This window comes from Rhinolophus sinicus, chromosome 8 (genome assembly GCF_057876585.1).
Source record: "Rhinolophus sinicus isolate RSI-liver-muscle chromosome 8, RSI-T2T, whole genome shotgun sequence".
Classification (NCBI taxonomy): domain Eukaryota; kingdom Metazoa; phylum Chordata; class Mammalia; order Chiroptera; family Rhinolophidae; genus Rhinolophus; species Rhinolophus sinicus.
In genome coordinates this window covers 60,878,424-60,893,438 of record NC_142508.1, presented here as the reverse complement: position 1 = coordinate 60,893,438, position 15,015 = coordinate 60,878,424, and the positions used below count along the sequence as shown (strand labels likewise).

The window sequence follows — 15,015 nt, the reverse complement described above, 5'->3', positions numbered from 1 at the left end:
ATTTTGCGATCTTGGCTGTCATGTTTATTACTATGTGCATTTAAAGTTATTCGGGGAGCAGATCCAGATGCCTCACCAGGCTAGTCAAGAGATCTGCCTCAAAAAATGCTTACAGCCCTGCCACTGATACCCAACTTTCTGTTAATTTTATTCTCCATCTACAAACTATTTAAACTATTTCCTCAAATTACAATGAAAGGGGAAGAAAACTCAAATTAGGAAATAATACTTATTTTCTATTGCCAAGAACTAACCCTTCCTCAAAAAGCAGTAACAGAAGCAGTTAACTTCAGAACGATTCATTTTACCAGGAAGAGTGCCTGAATGCTGACTGTTTCCCCAGCACAGTGAGCAAACCTCTCTCCCACTTGAGGTGTGATCAACTAGACAGGGTAGGTGATCCCTAATGGTCATTCAACCCCAGCAATCCTTGACAAAGAGGCATCGTAAAATTCCTGCTGCCAGTAGTAGGGGGTGCAATCCCCATCCCAGGCCACTTTAGGCTTCTCCCTGAGGATGTCACTAAAAACGTTCCTGTTACTGACTGATCCCAGTGTCTCTGGAGAATTTTAAGGAGAAAATGAGTGTTAAAATAAGATAAGCATAGGTATTCATAGATTGCTAAGTGATAAAACGTCAATTTCAGAATACTGTGAAGTATATGACCCATTTACATGAAAAAGAAAAATATAACACATCTCTTTGTGGTGTGTGTGTGTGTGTGTGTGTGTGTGTGTGTGTGTGGTGTGTGTGTGTGGGCGCTTATAGATGCAGAGAAAATGCCCGGAAGCAATCATAACAAGCTGTTAATAGCAGCAGCCTCAGTGAGGTGGGGGGTTAAAAAGATTGGGGTAAGAGTTTTACTTTTAACTTTTTCTATGGTTTCAATTTTTACATTGAATAGATGTTTTATAATTTAAAAAAAAAAAAAACTCAAAGATTTATATAATGGTATTTAATTCCCCAACTTCTACCTGTTTCACTTTTACAACTCTGAGGATCCCAGAGATGCTGACAAGCCTGACTCTTAGACCAGACCTTAATTTAACGGAGTTAAGACTTTAAACTCATTCAGATTCAAAAACAACTGGCTGGCACTGCTCACTGTGGAGGTGAATGGAAAGACCCATACCTGGCAAAACAAAATGGGAGAGAGGCTGTCCAACTCATCAACCAGCACAAGGTTTTTGAGTGGTCTGGGCTGAAAGAAGAAGGTGTCTCCTTCTTCCAGAGGCATGGCAGATGAAAACTCAGGTTCTTCATCATCATCTCCTAGATGCGCAATCTGATATAAATAACTGGAGAGAAGCAAAAAAGACTTCAGTTAAAAACATTGTCTGAAGATATTTGACATCAACATTAATGCTCATAAAGCACTTTGTAAATATTTAATCAAAATTATAACATATTGAATCAATGCGTTATTGAATTCAAAATCTCTGCTTATCTGAGAGGGGTTTTCTCTTTTTTAAGAATAGAAAAGGGATGAAAAAATTGACTACTGAATTTAAACTGGTACAAAGAAAGAAACTTAGCATCAGTGGTTAAAAGCCCTGGGCTTCCATTACACTGCTTGGGTTTGAATCTCAGCTCTGCCCTTTAATTCGCCATGTAACCTTAGGCTTATCAGTCTCTCTGCTTAGTGTACCAATTCAAAGGCACACCATAAAAGAGGGAAAGCGATTTGAGAGGAGATAATCTGTAACAACATACCATCAAAAGCTGAGCGTGCAATGAGCTTTAAGGAGCAGCTCAATTAAAACAAAACACCAATCTACTGGTCACGTTTATTCTTTAAGTAATATACCAAACCTTCAATACAAAGCAGTATGAATAATATCCAGTATAGCTTTTTAGAAGCAGAATGACTACGTATATCAGTGTCTGAAATACTCGTACATAAGGTACTCAATAAATGTTAGCCAAATAAACTTCAGCATTTAACACTTTTGGTAAACACATCAGATTCTACACTAAATTACAAAAAAGTAAATAAGATTATCCTTGAATGACTTACAAAAGCATTAAGACAGGATACAAGATATCTATATGCAGATGATAAAGACCACCTGTCAGATACCTTCAGTGTCTTCTAACTGAAGGATGTAGGGCTCACTATCTCCATCGTAGGAAAGGTTGCTTTGACTGAATCTCAGTAAAACAGTTTCTAAGACTACAGTGTTGTGCTTAAGAGCGGGGACTTTGGAACCATGTTGTCCGAGTTAGTTAACTGTGTGAATCAAATTTCTTAAATTATCTGTGATCCAGCTTCCCTAAACTGTAAATGGGAACATGGCACTGTTTCATAGGGAACGTTATGCATTAATATTTGTAAAGTGCTTGCAACAGTGCTTGGAACTTACCAAATGCTAAATTAGTATTTGACTGATAATCACCACTCTTAGGTCTTCCAAACCTCAGCTGCAGCATCAATGAATAATTTCTCACAAGAACAAACCCACCTCACTCTGACAGCAACCTGCCTGTAGACTGCAGTCTTTCTAGTCTCTGCCCTAAAAACTTCTATCCTGGGGGAGGTTGCTGGAGCCACAGGATGTACAGCAGAGTTCATGCCACCAGGGGTAACTTTCAACCCAGGAGGGAGGAACTGGCGCTATTAACCTTCAGAGAGGCAATTCTGAGATGCACACTACGCTTGCTTGCTTCAAGCTCACAGGTCTTCATGGAAGTGAGTTCCCATTGCCCACAGCAGGAGCCTCAACACACCCTTATACTGGCTTTTTTTTTCCTCTTTAGATTTGTAAAAGCAAAGGGCTTGTTGGACATCTGTTTAATACTAAGTAGTTCAATACATATTTATTCAATAAAATGTCCAGCAAAAAGCTCAGGAGATCACTTCTAAAGGTATGCATCCACCCATAGGTATAGATCAAAGCCATTGAAGTAGAGGAAAATAACCAAGAGAAACAATGTAAAACAGAAAGGAAGGCAAACCTTTTGTTTTGAAGAAACTAAAACATTCTTGTGAAAAGCTCTGTGGCCTTGGAGCCACATTTCCCTCCTGCAATTATGATAGTAACCAGGGTGAACTAGGGTAATAAGAGGATTACTCACTGGTTTCCGAATTCCGATGCCACAAAAAGGAAGCCTGTTTTAAGCACACACATGGCAGCAGCAACAGGCACAGTATCAAAATACTTGAGCCGGATCTCAGTAACCTGGAGTGAGAAGAACAAGAGTCTAGTATGTAGCCAAGTGAAGGTAGGTCATGGAAGGGAGGCTAGTATTATACAACAGCATAAGCAGAGTAGCAAATAAAATACTGTACTAGTCTTTCCCCCAGCCCCAACCACGGTCTGCTTACCATATCTTCATCTGTCTCCAAAGTGATCTTGAAGATATCGCCCTGCTCAGTTTGGGCCAAAAAAAAGAACATCGATTTGGTCTTATGGGTGGCAGAGCAGACAAAAATCATTCCTCTTTCAGGGTCATCCAGGTCATTCTAGCAAAATCAAATATACAACCAGCATGTTAGAAATGAGTACTGATGTTGGAATTCAGCACACAAAGGGATTACGCAGGTTCTCCAAGGCCTAGAGGCACCTGGAGCATCCCTATACAAGCTCCGACCCAGAGCAGCCTGCAAGCCATGGCCATAAAACAATACCTAAAAATTCTTCTCTGCTATAAACACACAGCAAAGCCTGGGTACAAAAAAAAATAGCCACAATTCCACTCTATAGCTTAATCAGGTCAGTAAGGCAAGAACTATCTCCAGAGAAAAATGTTAGAAAAGAGACATGAACTTTAAAGAAGCATCATTTCAGGCTGTGAACAAAACTCTTCTGTGTCCACAATACCACCCCCAACAGCCCTGTTATACATCAACTTCCTTGATTTCTAAGAGGCGTCCCCTTGGCTATGATTCTGGATTTTTTTTTTTTTTTAAATATGCAAGCAGGGTTCATTAGTGATACATTCTCAGGGAAGAGAATGGGCCTAGCTGAGGTGGGGGGGGGGGGGAGAAATAGAGGGGGAGAGAGCCAGGGCCAGAGAACATGAGGGCCAGAGAGCATGAGGGCCAGAGAGAGAGGGGTGGATTTTTTTTAAACATTTCCAACATTTTGTATTACTCTCACTGAACAAGCTGTTCAAAGGCAAAACACATTTTATACTTCTTTGTATCCCAAAAGCCAAGTACAGTGCCTGGCAGTTAGATGCTCAATAAATGTCTGACCAAACTGAATTAATTCCCACCCCTTACCAAGAAAAACTTGACTTGCTAAATTTCTTCTCAGGTTTTCTAAAATTGATGGACTCTCACTCAGATACTATGTACTAGAGAAAGTAACTTCTAAAAGGTTTAATTCCAGGATCTATACATTAATATTAAAAAGACAACTAATCCAGGGCTGAGATTACAGAAGCAGAGACGAAACAAGATTAGTTATGTGTTGATAACTACTGAAGATGGGTACACAGTTCATTATGTTCTACTTTTGTATATGCTTAATAATTTCCAGAGTAAAGTGTTAAAATTAAAATAAAACATCATTTCCAACTACCAAAGTAGTTAAATGATTAAGGGGAAAACCAATGTGTGCAAAGATGTTAGGGAAAACTATATTTAAACAAGTAAAAAGCTCAAAGCTCACCACTAGATTCCACACCAATTACCCAAAAAAAGGTATCTTGACAATGAAGAGAGCAGAAACACACCAACTTAACAAAGTGATCAATTTAGTATCACCAATTGTGAGACAAACCAACATTGTGTGCCCCAACGCAATCTTCTGGGAAATATACACACACACATCATGATCTATGTAATAGTTCTATCAAAAATATTAACCTGGATGTGATCATGAGGGAAAGATTACAGAACAAACTATAAGGAAATTAGTCCAGACTCTTAAAAATGTCAGTATCATAAAAGACCAAAAAACACAAAAGTGAGAAGAAAATATTCTAATTAAAGGAGACTAAAGGTAGACATAGGGAACTTTAGGGGACAAGAGAAAATGAAATATGAAATATACTTAAAATTGTATTACATAAAATGGTAAATTTCTTAGACATGATACTAGTAATGCAGTTATGTACAAAAATGTCCTCATTCAACACACAATGGGATTTATAGATGATGTAATACAGAATTGTACACCTGAAATCTATGTAATTTTACTAACAATTGTCACCCCAATAAATTTGAAAAATAAATTAAAAAAAAAAAAAATGTCCTCATTCTTAGGAACCACATCTTACAAGATTCTTGTACTAAAGTATCATGATACCTGCAACTTATTTTCAAATGATTTAGCCTAAGTCTACGTGTAGGTATACACGTACACATGCACATATGCACAATCTTAAGAGGAAAATGCAGGAAACAAAAACCGGCGAACCTAAGTGAAAGGCATCCAGAAATTCAGTCTTAATTCTTTTCAAATTTTCTGTATGTTGGAATGCAGGAAAACATGACAAATGGAAAGACAATTTATTGCCCACAAATATGCCTGGCTTCTTCAAACAGACATTTTCAGGAATTTCAATTGATAACATCCATAGGTTCCTCTGAAATGGAAATGTTAGTATTTAATTCCCTTTCTCAGAAAATGTTTTGCTTTTTACTAAAATATTTACCACCTTTATTAAAAATTACATTTACTACAAGAAACTAAAACTTGGTAACAGATAAACTAAGAGACTACACTGTAATTACAAAAATTACGTTCATTTCACAAATATCTCTTATGGCAAACAAAGGCCTTACCCGTCTCCTGGGAATTGGACAGCGGATATCTGGTTGGTCACCGAAGTTCTTGTAGGTGATATAGTTTTCAGAGCAGATCAGCACTCCACTTGGACCATCTGAACCTCCCGGAACTTCAAGAGAAAATAAATACAATATAACTTTCAATTCTTTTTCTCCTTTAGCACAAACTAATAAAGGTACAAAGTGCCTAAAACTGAGAAACATTCTAAGTGTTGCTTTCCCCTGTCATGCTAAACAAGGATGGAGCAGTTTGGGTGATAAAGTTTGTCCAGATATCTGATAATGCATCCAAATTTTTAGTTCCAAGTACAGAACTCAGTTCTCAGCTTCAGACCTATAATCCAACCATCTACTGGACACACACATGGATATTCCACTGGCACCTTCAAAACACTATGTGTTCACAAACTCAAGTTCCTTTCCAAACTTATTCTGCCTCCTGTGTTCTGTACCTTAGAGAATACCATCATCAACAAAAAGACCAAAGCAGAAACCTGGGTGTCACCCTTCAATTCTCTCTCCTCCCACAACCCTGATTCTACCTCCTTAGCCGCTCTCGTGCTACCAATCTCTTGGTTTAGAGAAACAATTTCTTCACCAATTTCCTGCTTAGTCATAGTACCTTCCATTCCATCAGCTAAAATGTAAGCAAGTACAGGCATACCTCATTTTATTGTGCTTTGCAAAAACCGGGTTTTCATCAAGGCAAGACATTCCACCAGCAAAAAAATTACAACTTGCTGAAGGCTCAAATGATGGTTAACACTTTTTAGCAATAATGTATTTTTAAATCAAGGTATGTACATTATTTTTTTAAACATGCTAGCGCTCATGTAATAGACTACTATATAGTATAAACATAACTTTTATACGCACTGGGAAACAAATTCGTGTGACTCACTTTACTGTGATACTTGCTTTACTATGGTGGTCTGGAACGAAACCACTGTATCTCCAAGGTATGCTTGTAATCTTCAGGTCATTATTTCCCTGCTTAGAATCCTTCAGTAGCTACTCCACCACGACCGCTACCCGAGCCCTTTGGCCTGAATGATCCAATCCCAATGAGCTTTCAGTTCTCTGAATAAACCACGTTCTTTCTTGCCCTTGCGCCTTTAGGTATGCTGTTCCCTTTATCCACCACAGAAAACTCCTCCTCCTCCCTCACTGTAGCTAGCTAACTCCTGCTAACTCCTAAGTAGTCCTCAGGTCTCAGTTTAAAGAGCACTTCTCCAAAAAGCTTTCTCTAACATATTCCCTTCCTTTCCCTGGATCAGAGATTCCTTCTCTACACTGTCATGGCACTTAGCACACTTTTTCTGTTATTTTTACATAATCACCACTAGACTCAATATTGCATAAAAGGAGACAACACATCTTATTTTTCACAACTTCAATCCCAGGATCCAGTAGATTGACTTTGAACACATTGATGGTAAAGACTGGACAAGATGGTAAAAACACATGTTGAAAAAATGAAGCCCTCACAAATGAAAGATATGGCAATGTTACAGCAAGTAATGAAATATATTCTCTATTTCCAAAGGTTCTTCCACTTGACAGTCTCTTCCTAAGATTTAATGCTCAAAGACGTGCTGTCTTGTGTAATTCTCCAAAATCCTCCACCAACAGACATATTTCATTTTAGACATCAATCCAAGCACAAGTGACTCAGGACAGAAAGGACTGAATGAATCACTGTCTCCCCCAAGCCTGCTGAAATTTAGATGACCACATAGTTGTCCTCATTTGGTCTTTTCATTTAACGAATTAAACTGATACTGATTTTCTAATGGTGAACATCTTTGAGTGCCTACAAAAATCTTACTTTGCTATGATGCATTTAAAACGGTTGAATTTGATTTGCTAAACTTTTAGACTTTTGCACCTATAATCATAACTGACCTGTAAGTTTTTCTTGTTACTGTCCTGATTTTTAAAAATCACTACTGTCCTCCCCCAGTTTTGGCACTGAAGTTACATTAGGTTCATAATGTGATACAGTAGTTTTAATTTTTTCTAGGTTCTGGAAACTTACGGTGCCTGAAAATTCTAGACCTTAAGTCTTTGGGGTAAAAGAGATTTTTAACTACTGTTGCAACTTATTTAATGGATATTGGTCTATTTGGGTTCTTAATTTGTTCTTGGATCAGTTTGGTAACAGTTTTCCAAATTCGTCTAAGTTTTCAAATTCATGGACACAGTTTTATCTTGCTGGGTTTGTCCATTGCATTTGCCTTTTCAAAGACTGGCTTCCAATTTTCTTAACGAGGAAAAGATTGACTACAGTCAAAACAGCACACTGCCCAACAGCAATCAATATTCCAAGCTGACTGCTCTTCTCATCCCTTCTTCCCTGAGCCCACTGGAGGATAAGAGTTAACCACCACATGAACTTCTAACGTTGCCAAAACATAGACTAGACACTCAGTTTTACTACAAATAAATTAGCTTCCAAACCCTAATTAAGTAAACCCTCCCAAGTATGGGCATAAGATGGACCATGCAGAATAGTACAGACTAGCTCTGAAAACAAAGTACCTGTGATGAGGAAGTTGCCATGTTCCTCCAAAGGTTCACTGTATTTTCGGACCACATGATTTAAACCAAGGTCTAACTCATAGAAAGTTAGTGTCTGCTGGGTATTAGCTGCTGCTTCCCCTGTTGGATCATTGTCTGCTTCCTACAGAGAAGTACAATGGCACAAAGACTAATCAATACCATAAAATCAAACTTTCAGAGCTGAAAAAGACATCCAGATTCTTCCATTTTACAAACAAGGAAGCAGCGGTCCATAGATGCCAAATAGTTTGCCAAAATATACACTATTAAGTAATGGTAAAGGTAGAAGAACCCAGGTCTCCTAATTCTGGGACCAGGGTTCCCTCTACTAGAGGATATTGCCTTCCACTCAAGGGAAGAATGGTATGCTCCACTTCTTACTACCTGCCTATGAAAAAAATATTCCAAATAGTTTCACCTCCCTTTTCAAGCAGCTTTTCCCAATCAATACCCTGTTTCCACAGGGAGAGTGTTCAAATCAGAGCAAAGTGTTATTATATACTGTGTTTCCACGAAAATAAGACCTAGCCGGACAATCAGCCGTAATGCGTCTTTTGGAGCAAAAATTAGTAAGAGGGACGGCCGGATGGCTCAGTGGGTAAGAGCACAAGCTGTGAAAAACAGGGTTGCCGGTTCGATTCTCACATGGGCCAGTGAGCTATGCCCTCCACAATTAGATTGAAAACGAGCTGCCACTCAGCTTCCAGAGGGGCAGCCAGATGGCTCAGCTGGTTATAGCGCGAGCTCTCAACAAGGTTGCCAGTTCAATTCCCGCATGGAATGGTGGCTGTGCCCCCAGCAACTGAAGATTGAAAACGGCGACTGGACTTAGCTGAGCTGCGTCCTCCACAACTAGACTGAAGGACAACTAGTTGGAGCTGATGGGCCCTGGAGAAACATACTGTCCCCCAATATTCCCCAATAAAATTTATATAAAAAAATTAATATAAGATCCGGTCTTACATTAATTTTTGCTCCAAAAGACGCATTAGAGCTAATTGTCTGGTAGGTCTTATTTTCGGGGAAACACAGTAGTCAGGTAAGCTCTGAAACATTCCAAAGAATTTCAGTAAGGCATTTGGAATACGAAAAAGACCAGTTAGCAGGACAGACAGAAGATTTGAACAATGAAAAAAACAGGAAAGATTATTTTTTAAGAGGTGACTAGGAAAAAAAACAACAAAAACAAAGGCGAGAAAGGGACACACACAGAGATATGATCCCCAATACCTCATAATCCATTTCCAGACAAGCAAACATTGGATTTTCAAATCCGACATCTACTCCGACAACATGATATACTAAAGTGTTTGCTTTGTGGGCCTCCAGGGGAGATGAGATGGTAAGCCGGGCTGCTGCATCTCTGTTCAAGATATACACCAATTTTTGTTTCTCAATGGCACCTGTAGGAGACAAAACACAAGATTTCCAAATAGTGAATAGAGAGGTTTAAAGAACAGCTATTCTCATCACAATTACTTTTTAAAAAATCACTAACAGCTAGCGTGAACTCTAAAAATGTATTCACGTAGGATTTGCTACCATTACAATAGACAACATCATTTTACCCACCTAATAGGGATTGTAATACCCCACTAATTTCAAAATTTTTTAGTGTGTTCTAGATTTGATACTGGGAACCTAAACAACGATTCATAAAACTGCCAGCTTTATTCTTTCAATTAGATCTCTTGATTTGGTCACTGGTCAGAGAGGGCTGCCCTCTAGAGGCCTGATCAGATACACAGAATTTCCTTCAAGACATTTGTCAGAGAAGAGACATGAAAGTGAATCATCACCTCAGGCTGATGAAAGCAACCATATTCATTGTCTGATAACATAAAATCATTTCGTTGTAGTCTCTTTGCTACAGGTAAATAGAAAAACACCTATTTCCAACTAGATAGGAAGTAGAAAAGGTGTGTTAATATTTTCCCCATTGTTTTAAAAGGAAAAGCAACTTTAAACCATGAAATTAATCCACATATGATCGAAACTTTACCCAGTTGTGATTTACTGGCGTACTGCAAGACCATAGCATTGTTATCCTTAAATGAGCATCTGTAACAGTAAGAGATAAATTCAATAGAGCAAGTCACTCACTAATCATAACAGCTCGCCCTTTGGGATCCACAGCTAAGAACTGGCCAGGAACAATGCGGCGGCATCCACTCTTGCCAAAAGTTTCTTGGTGAATTTTCTCAAACATATTCTTAGACGGCTGGTATTCCAGGATAACAATCCGACCCGAGTCACTGCCAACCACAATGTAGTCTTTGGTGCCACCCGTCAGCCTAAAGGCCATAAGTGACCGGATAACACCAAATACTTCCACAGTTAGTAGGGTGTGTACTTTGCCAGTGTTGGGATCAGGGCGAAGCAGCTCCAAGATCTTCCCACGGGAAACAACAATTTCCTGTTGTTTTGTTCCTAGATTGCCAAAAAATAAAAGATATGAAAACTCAGAACTAATCCAAAAAGTAACCTGGATGAATCATAATGCCACCAAAGATACATATAATTTAATGAGTTGGGGGCTCAGTATTTGAAGCTAATTTACTTTATTTGTAAAGGTACTTTTTCTAGAACTGAAATGATCTAACAAAAGTGGTGTCAAATAAAAGCTTTTAAAAAGTGGTTATACAAGTTACTTCCTTAAAAACTTGTTTTTATTTTTCTAACATTTACCATCAATCTGCGTTACCGAGCAAGGGCCATCCATGGTATTAACGTTTAGCTTCGCAAGATTAAAATTCTCCAATGGCTCTTTCCAGTACATTTTTAACGCTATTGTTCTATGAAATCACATGAACATTTTGTGCAGTTTGATGTAGTGTCTCAAAGAACTTTTAAAGCTGCCATCTAAAATACGTTTCACTCATTCCTAAAAAAGTTCACTTGCTTTCATTAACTGCAATCAACACCTCCAAATGCATAATGCAACTTGTCCCCATCTACCAAATTCCACCTGTATGACTTGTCATCAACTTTAAACTAAATGTTTAAAATAACTAAGTTCCTCCTTCCCCACACTCCTTCTCTGGTCTCAACTAATCTGCTATCAATATTACTATCATTTTCTCCGCCACCCAAGCTGGAAACTCATATCCTTCACTTTCATTCTATCCCCACTGTCAGGTCTTTACTATCTTAATGGCTTCCTAACCTATCTTATATCCTACTCTTACCCATCCCAATCCATTCTCATTTGCTCAATGTCTCCACTTACCAGGCCACCTTACTTGCCAAAGGCCGTTTGGGTATCAGATAAGATGAAATACTCAAGTGCTTTGGAAACTATAAGGCATTATATAAATTAGTGTTTTCTAATGATTAAATTTTTGTTAATTCTTAAAAAAATGTTTGAATTTGAAAAAAATATGAAGCATAAAACTAGTAATATTAAAAATGTTATTTATATTCAAAAGATAGTAACTAGAGACCTTACCGGAGAAGTTGCCATGAATGGCAAAGCTGATGCCAGTGGCTCGCTGCAAGGTCAAGTTATACAGGAACATGGTGGCAGCAACACGGAGCCACCCACCACTCCACAATCCAGGTGTGGGTTATATGAAGTCAAAGCAAACTAAGAGCACATGAAAGAAAAAAAAATATCAGCTGGGAACTTCTGGCTGATGGCGGAAGAAATATAGAGTAAGGCCTGTGGAGGAACAACATATTTATAATTAGAGTGTCTTCTACATGCCAGGCATCTGCTACATACTTTGCCTCTAGCCTCACAAGAAAGCTATAAAGTAATGTTAATATTCATTTTATAGATGAAGAAATTAAGGCTAAAAAATTAAATCACTTATCTGAGGTCATATAACAAGTGGTAAAAATGTTGGGAGCTAGGATCTGTACCATTAATGCAACAATGTATCTGCTATTTTTGTCACAGAAACTAAGTAGGTCTACCTATACTTGTATTTGAATAGGCTGTATGTTCACAAATTTCAGAGTTCAAAATCACAGCAAAAACCTCCCTCCACCCATTGTCCTCACTGGGAAATCAATTTCACCAAGTTACATCCACCGTGTCCCTCCAGATACTTTCTGTATAGATAAGCAAGAATGTACATTAATACTGTAACTTACCACTTTTAACTAAAGGTTGGGTACTACATATCATACACTCACATTATACTGCAATTAATGTTTTATTTTATCTATCTTGGCGATAGCAATAAACAAAGGGCTTTCTTTTTATTTTACAGCTGGAGTTTTCCTCTGAATGAGTATTTTGGAATTTGTTTAGGCAATACTCTACAGATGAACACTTAGGGTGTCCCCAATCTCTTATTATGAACATTGCTGCATATAAACTCACTCATATATAGGTCATTTATGTGTGCATGAATATTATTTCTACAATTCATAAAAGTGAAATTGCTGGGTTAAGGGATTCATACATCTGAAATTTTGATAGATATTGCCAAATTTCTTTCAAAGAAAATCTGCTTTTCAAAGAAACTCACCAATTTACATCTCCAGCAATGTATGAGTTCCTATTTCCCCAGACCTCTGCTAATCTAATATAAAAGTTGATAATTTGGTGGTTTTCATATGCATCTCTTAATATAGTTGTATATTTGAGTGATTAGAATTTGAAATTTAAACCTACTCACAATCAAAAACTAAAACGAAACTGAATTCCTGCCACTTCAGGAGGACTCCTTAAAGGAGTAATCACTGAAAAGGTTCTTCCCATCAGACAGGACCAAAGACTGCAAATGTATATACCTCTACCACAAAATAATTACCCGAAACTATACCTATACACAGTTGCTGCTGGAAAATAAACTGAGTTAATTTTACCTCAATCACATAGAGACAAAAGCGAGGGAAGTTGAGAAATCCAAGTAATTACCGTGTAATTAATATACAAGTTTGGTTTTGTTAAGAGAGAAAAAGTAAATGTCTTTATACATAATAATCATTCCAGTGCTGGGCAAAAGCAGGGCGACTAACAGAGGAAAAGATCAATCCTCCAGGCTGGAAATGGATATAAATTTTCCTACTTGAAACTAAGGAACATCTTTAATGCTTTTCTAGGATCACAGGGAAAGAAGGAAAAGAAAGGTCTGGAGTCAAATAAAAAGGGAGTGGGGGGATAACCTATAAGAAAAACAGGAAACACATGCCAGAGACAAAGACACATGAACATGGTCAAACAAGGACACACACGCAAAAGGGCATAGACATTGGGAGAAGTTCCAGGGAAAGTTGTGCTCCGCTTAAAGTCGGGAAAAATAGGCAGCAAATATGTTGCAACTGCTCTTAATTGAAAAGTAGCTGGGGGGTGGGAGATGAAGGTAAGGGGGATCAAAGATACGGTGATGGGAGGAGAACTGACTCTGGGTGGTGAACACACAATGGGATTTATAGATGATGTAATACAGAATTGTACACCTGAATTGTACTATGTACTATGTAATCTATGTAATTTTACTAACAATTGTCACCCCAATAAATTAAAAAAAAAAAGTAGCAAACGTAATTCTTCAACATACTTAAGTATCTGTACTCTGGCATCTTGCTCTAGCCATAAAATTTCAAACGTAATTTCAAAGTTGCTGGTATTAACAAACAAATTCATAATGAAACCCCTACTGGGTTATTAACGTGGTCCATGTCGTAGGATGAACTATATTAAAGGTAAAGGATTGTTTTGCTTTGTTTAAAAAGGCAGAGGAAACCACGGGCCACTTCTGAAGCCCTGAAAAGTCACCGATGAAAAGCTCCCTCCAGGCTACATTTCATTCTTTATAGCTGAAGAACTCAGCCTACTACTTGCCAGTTCCTTTGTAACTAAAGGCATCCATTCCGATCCTTGGAATTCATTTTCCCCAAATCTTGTTTGATCCAAGTTCCCCAGCTATTCTTTTATCTTCGGTAACAGAAGGTGCATTTTGGAAGATCAGCCTAAAACTGCGACAGCTATGCACCAGGAGCCACCTGCAGCCAAAACCTGGTAAATTTTGTGACTTCCCCCACTTCTCTCTCCTGTCTGTGATTACTAGAAAAAGACTGCGATTTGCTCACTCCATCTCTTCTCAAGCGCCAAATGAACATCATCGCATTTAAACTCCAAAAGTCTTCAAGATAGGATCACTGCCCCCCATTTTGCAAATAAAACTGATCAGAGGAGGAAACATGTTGACCAAGTACCAAAATGCAAACTCAAAACTGGGTCTTGGCTCCAAACCTGTTGCCGTTATTTACGCTTTAACACGCTGGGTTTTTTTCACCTTCCCGTCCATGTGTCGTTCACTCTATCCAAGAGACACCCCTCCCACAGGTACAAAGAGGCCTCAGCGCCAGGCCTCCTTTCCCCCTTGTTGACAGAAACAGGAGACAATTCCTGGTAGCCGTTTTTATGCCTCAAGCTTTCCCCTCGACCTCCTCTTCTACCCGGACCTCTCAGGCCTAGGCTGCCTCAGAGACTTCTACCAAAAACAGCCTACCCTCTTGTATGGCCGCTCTACGCCTCTGTGGGCCCAGAGAAGCCGGGAAGCCGCTTCTTTACCCGGCAGCGGGGAGGATGGCGGAGATATCCAACGGATGCAGGGTTCCTTCAAGGCCTAAGCCACCTCCAACGACAACCCGCCCGCGTCCGCCATTAGCTCTCAAGACAAGGACCTACCGATTGGCGCGCGGCGGAAAGAGGTTCCCAACTGGCGCCTAAATAACATATACGTAGTTTTTTAGTGCAT

The 15,015-nt window shown here is 38.8% G+C and overlaps 1 protein-coding gene and 2 non-coding genes across 5 annotated transcripts in view; all 3 read right to left on the bottom strand.

The window, feature by feature from the left end:
* Positions 1–14,957, bottom strand: part of SF3B3 (splicing factor 3b subunit 3) — a 39,488-nt gene extending 24,531 nt beyond the window's left edge. The window contains exons 1-9 of one of the 3 annotated variants that reach the window (XM_019710172.3): positions 14,829–14,957; positions 11,748–11,885; positions 10,403–10,729; positions 9,530–9,702; positions 8,279–8,420; positions 5,735–5,847; positions 3,326–3,463; positions 3,076–3,179; positions 1,133–1,298 (exon numbers count right to left, since the gene is read on the bottom strand). In XM_019710172.3, the coding sequence (XP_019565731.1) occupies positions 1,133–1,298; positions 3,076–3,179; positions 3,326–3,463; positions 5,735–5,847; positions 8,279–8,420; positions 9,530–9,702; positions 10,403–10,729; positions 11,748–11,817 (1,233 nt within the window). In that variant the 5' untranslated portion in view covers positions 11,818–11,885; positions 14,829–14,957. Of the gene's footprint in view, positions 1–1,132; positions 1,299–3,075; positions 3,180–3,325; positions 3,464–5,734; positions 5,848–8,278; positions 8,421–9,529; positions 9,703–10,402; positions 10,730–11,747; positions 11,961–14,766 lie in introns of all 3 variants that reach the window. The other 2 variants (XM_088800238.1, XM_019710164.3) reach the window with 2 other exon arrangements.
* Positions 3,702–3,792, bottom strand: LOC141567734 (small nucleolar RNA SNORD111). Its single transcript, XR_012490570.1, has one exon. It is a non-coding gene; the product is annotated as a small nucleolar RNA SNORD111 (small nucleolar RNA).
* On the bottom strand, positions 10,028–10,107 carry LOC141567735 (small nucleolar RNA SNORD111). The gene has a single exon (XR_012490571.1). It is a non-coding gene; the product is annotated as a small nucleolar RNA SNORD111 (small nucleolar RNA).
* Positions 14,958–15,015: the final 58 nt, after the last annotated feature.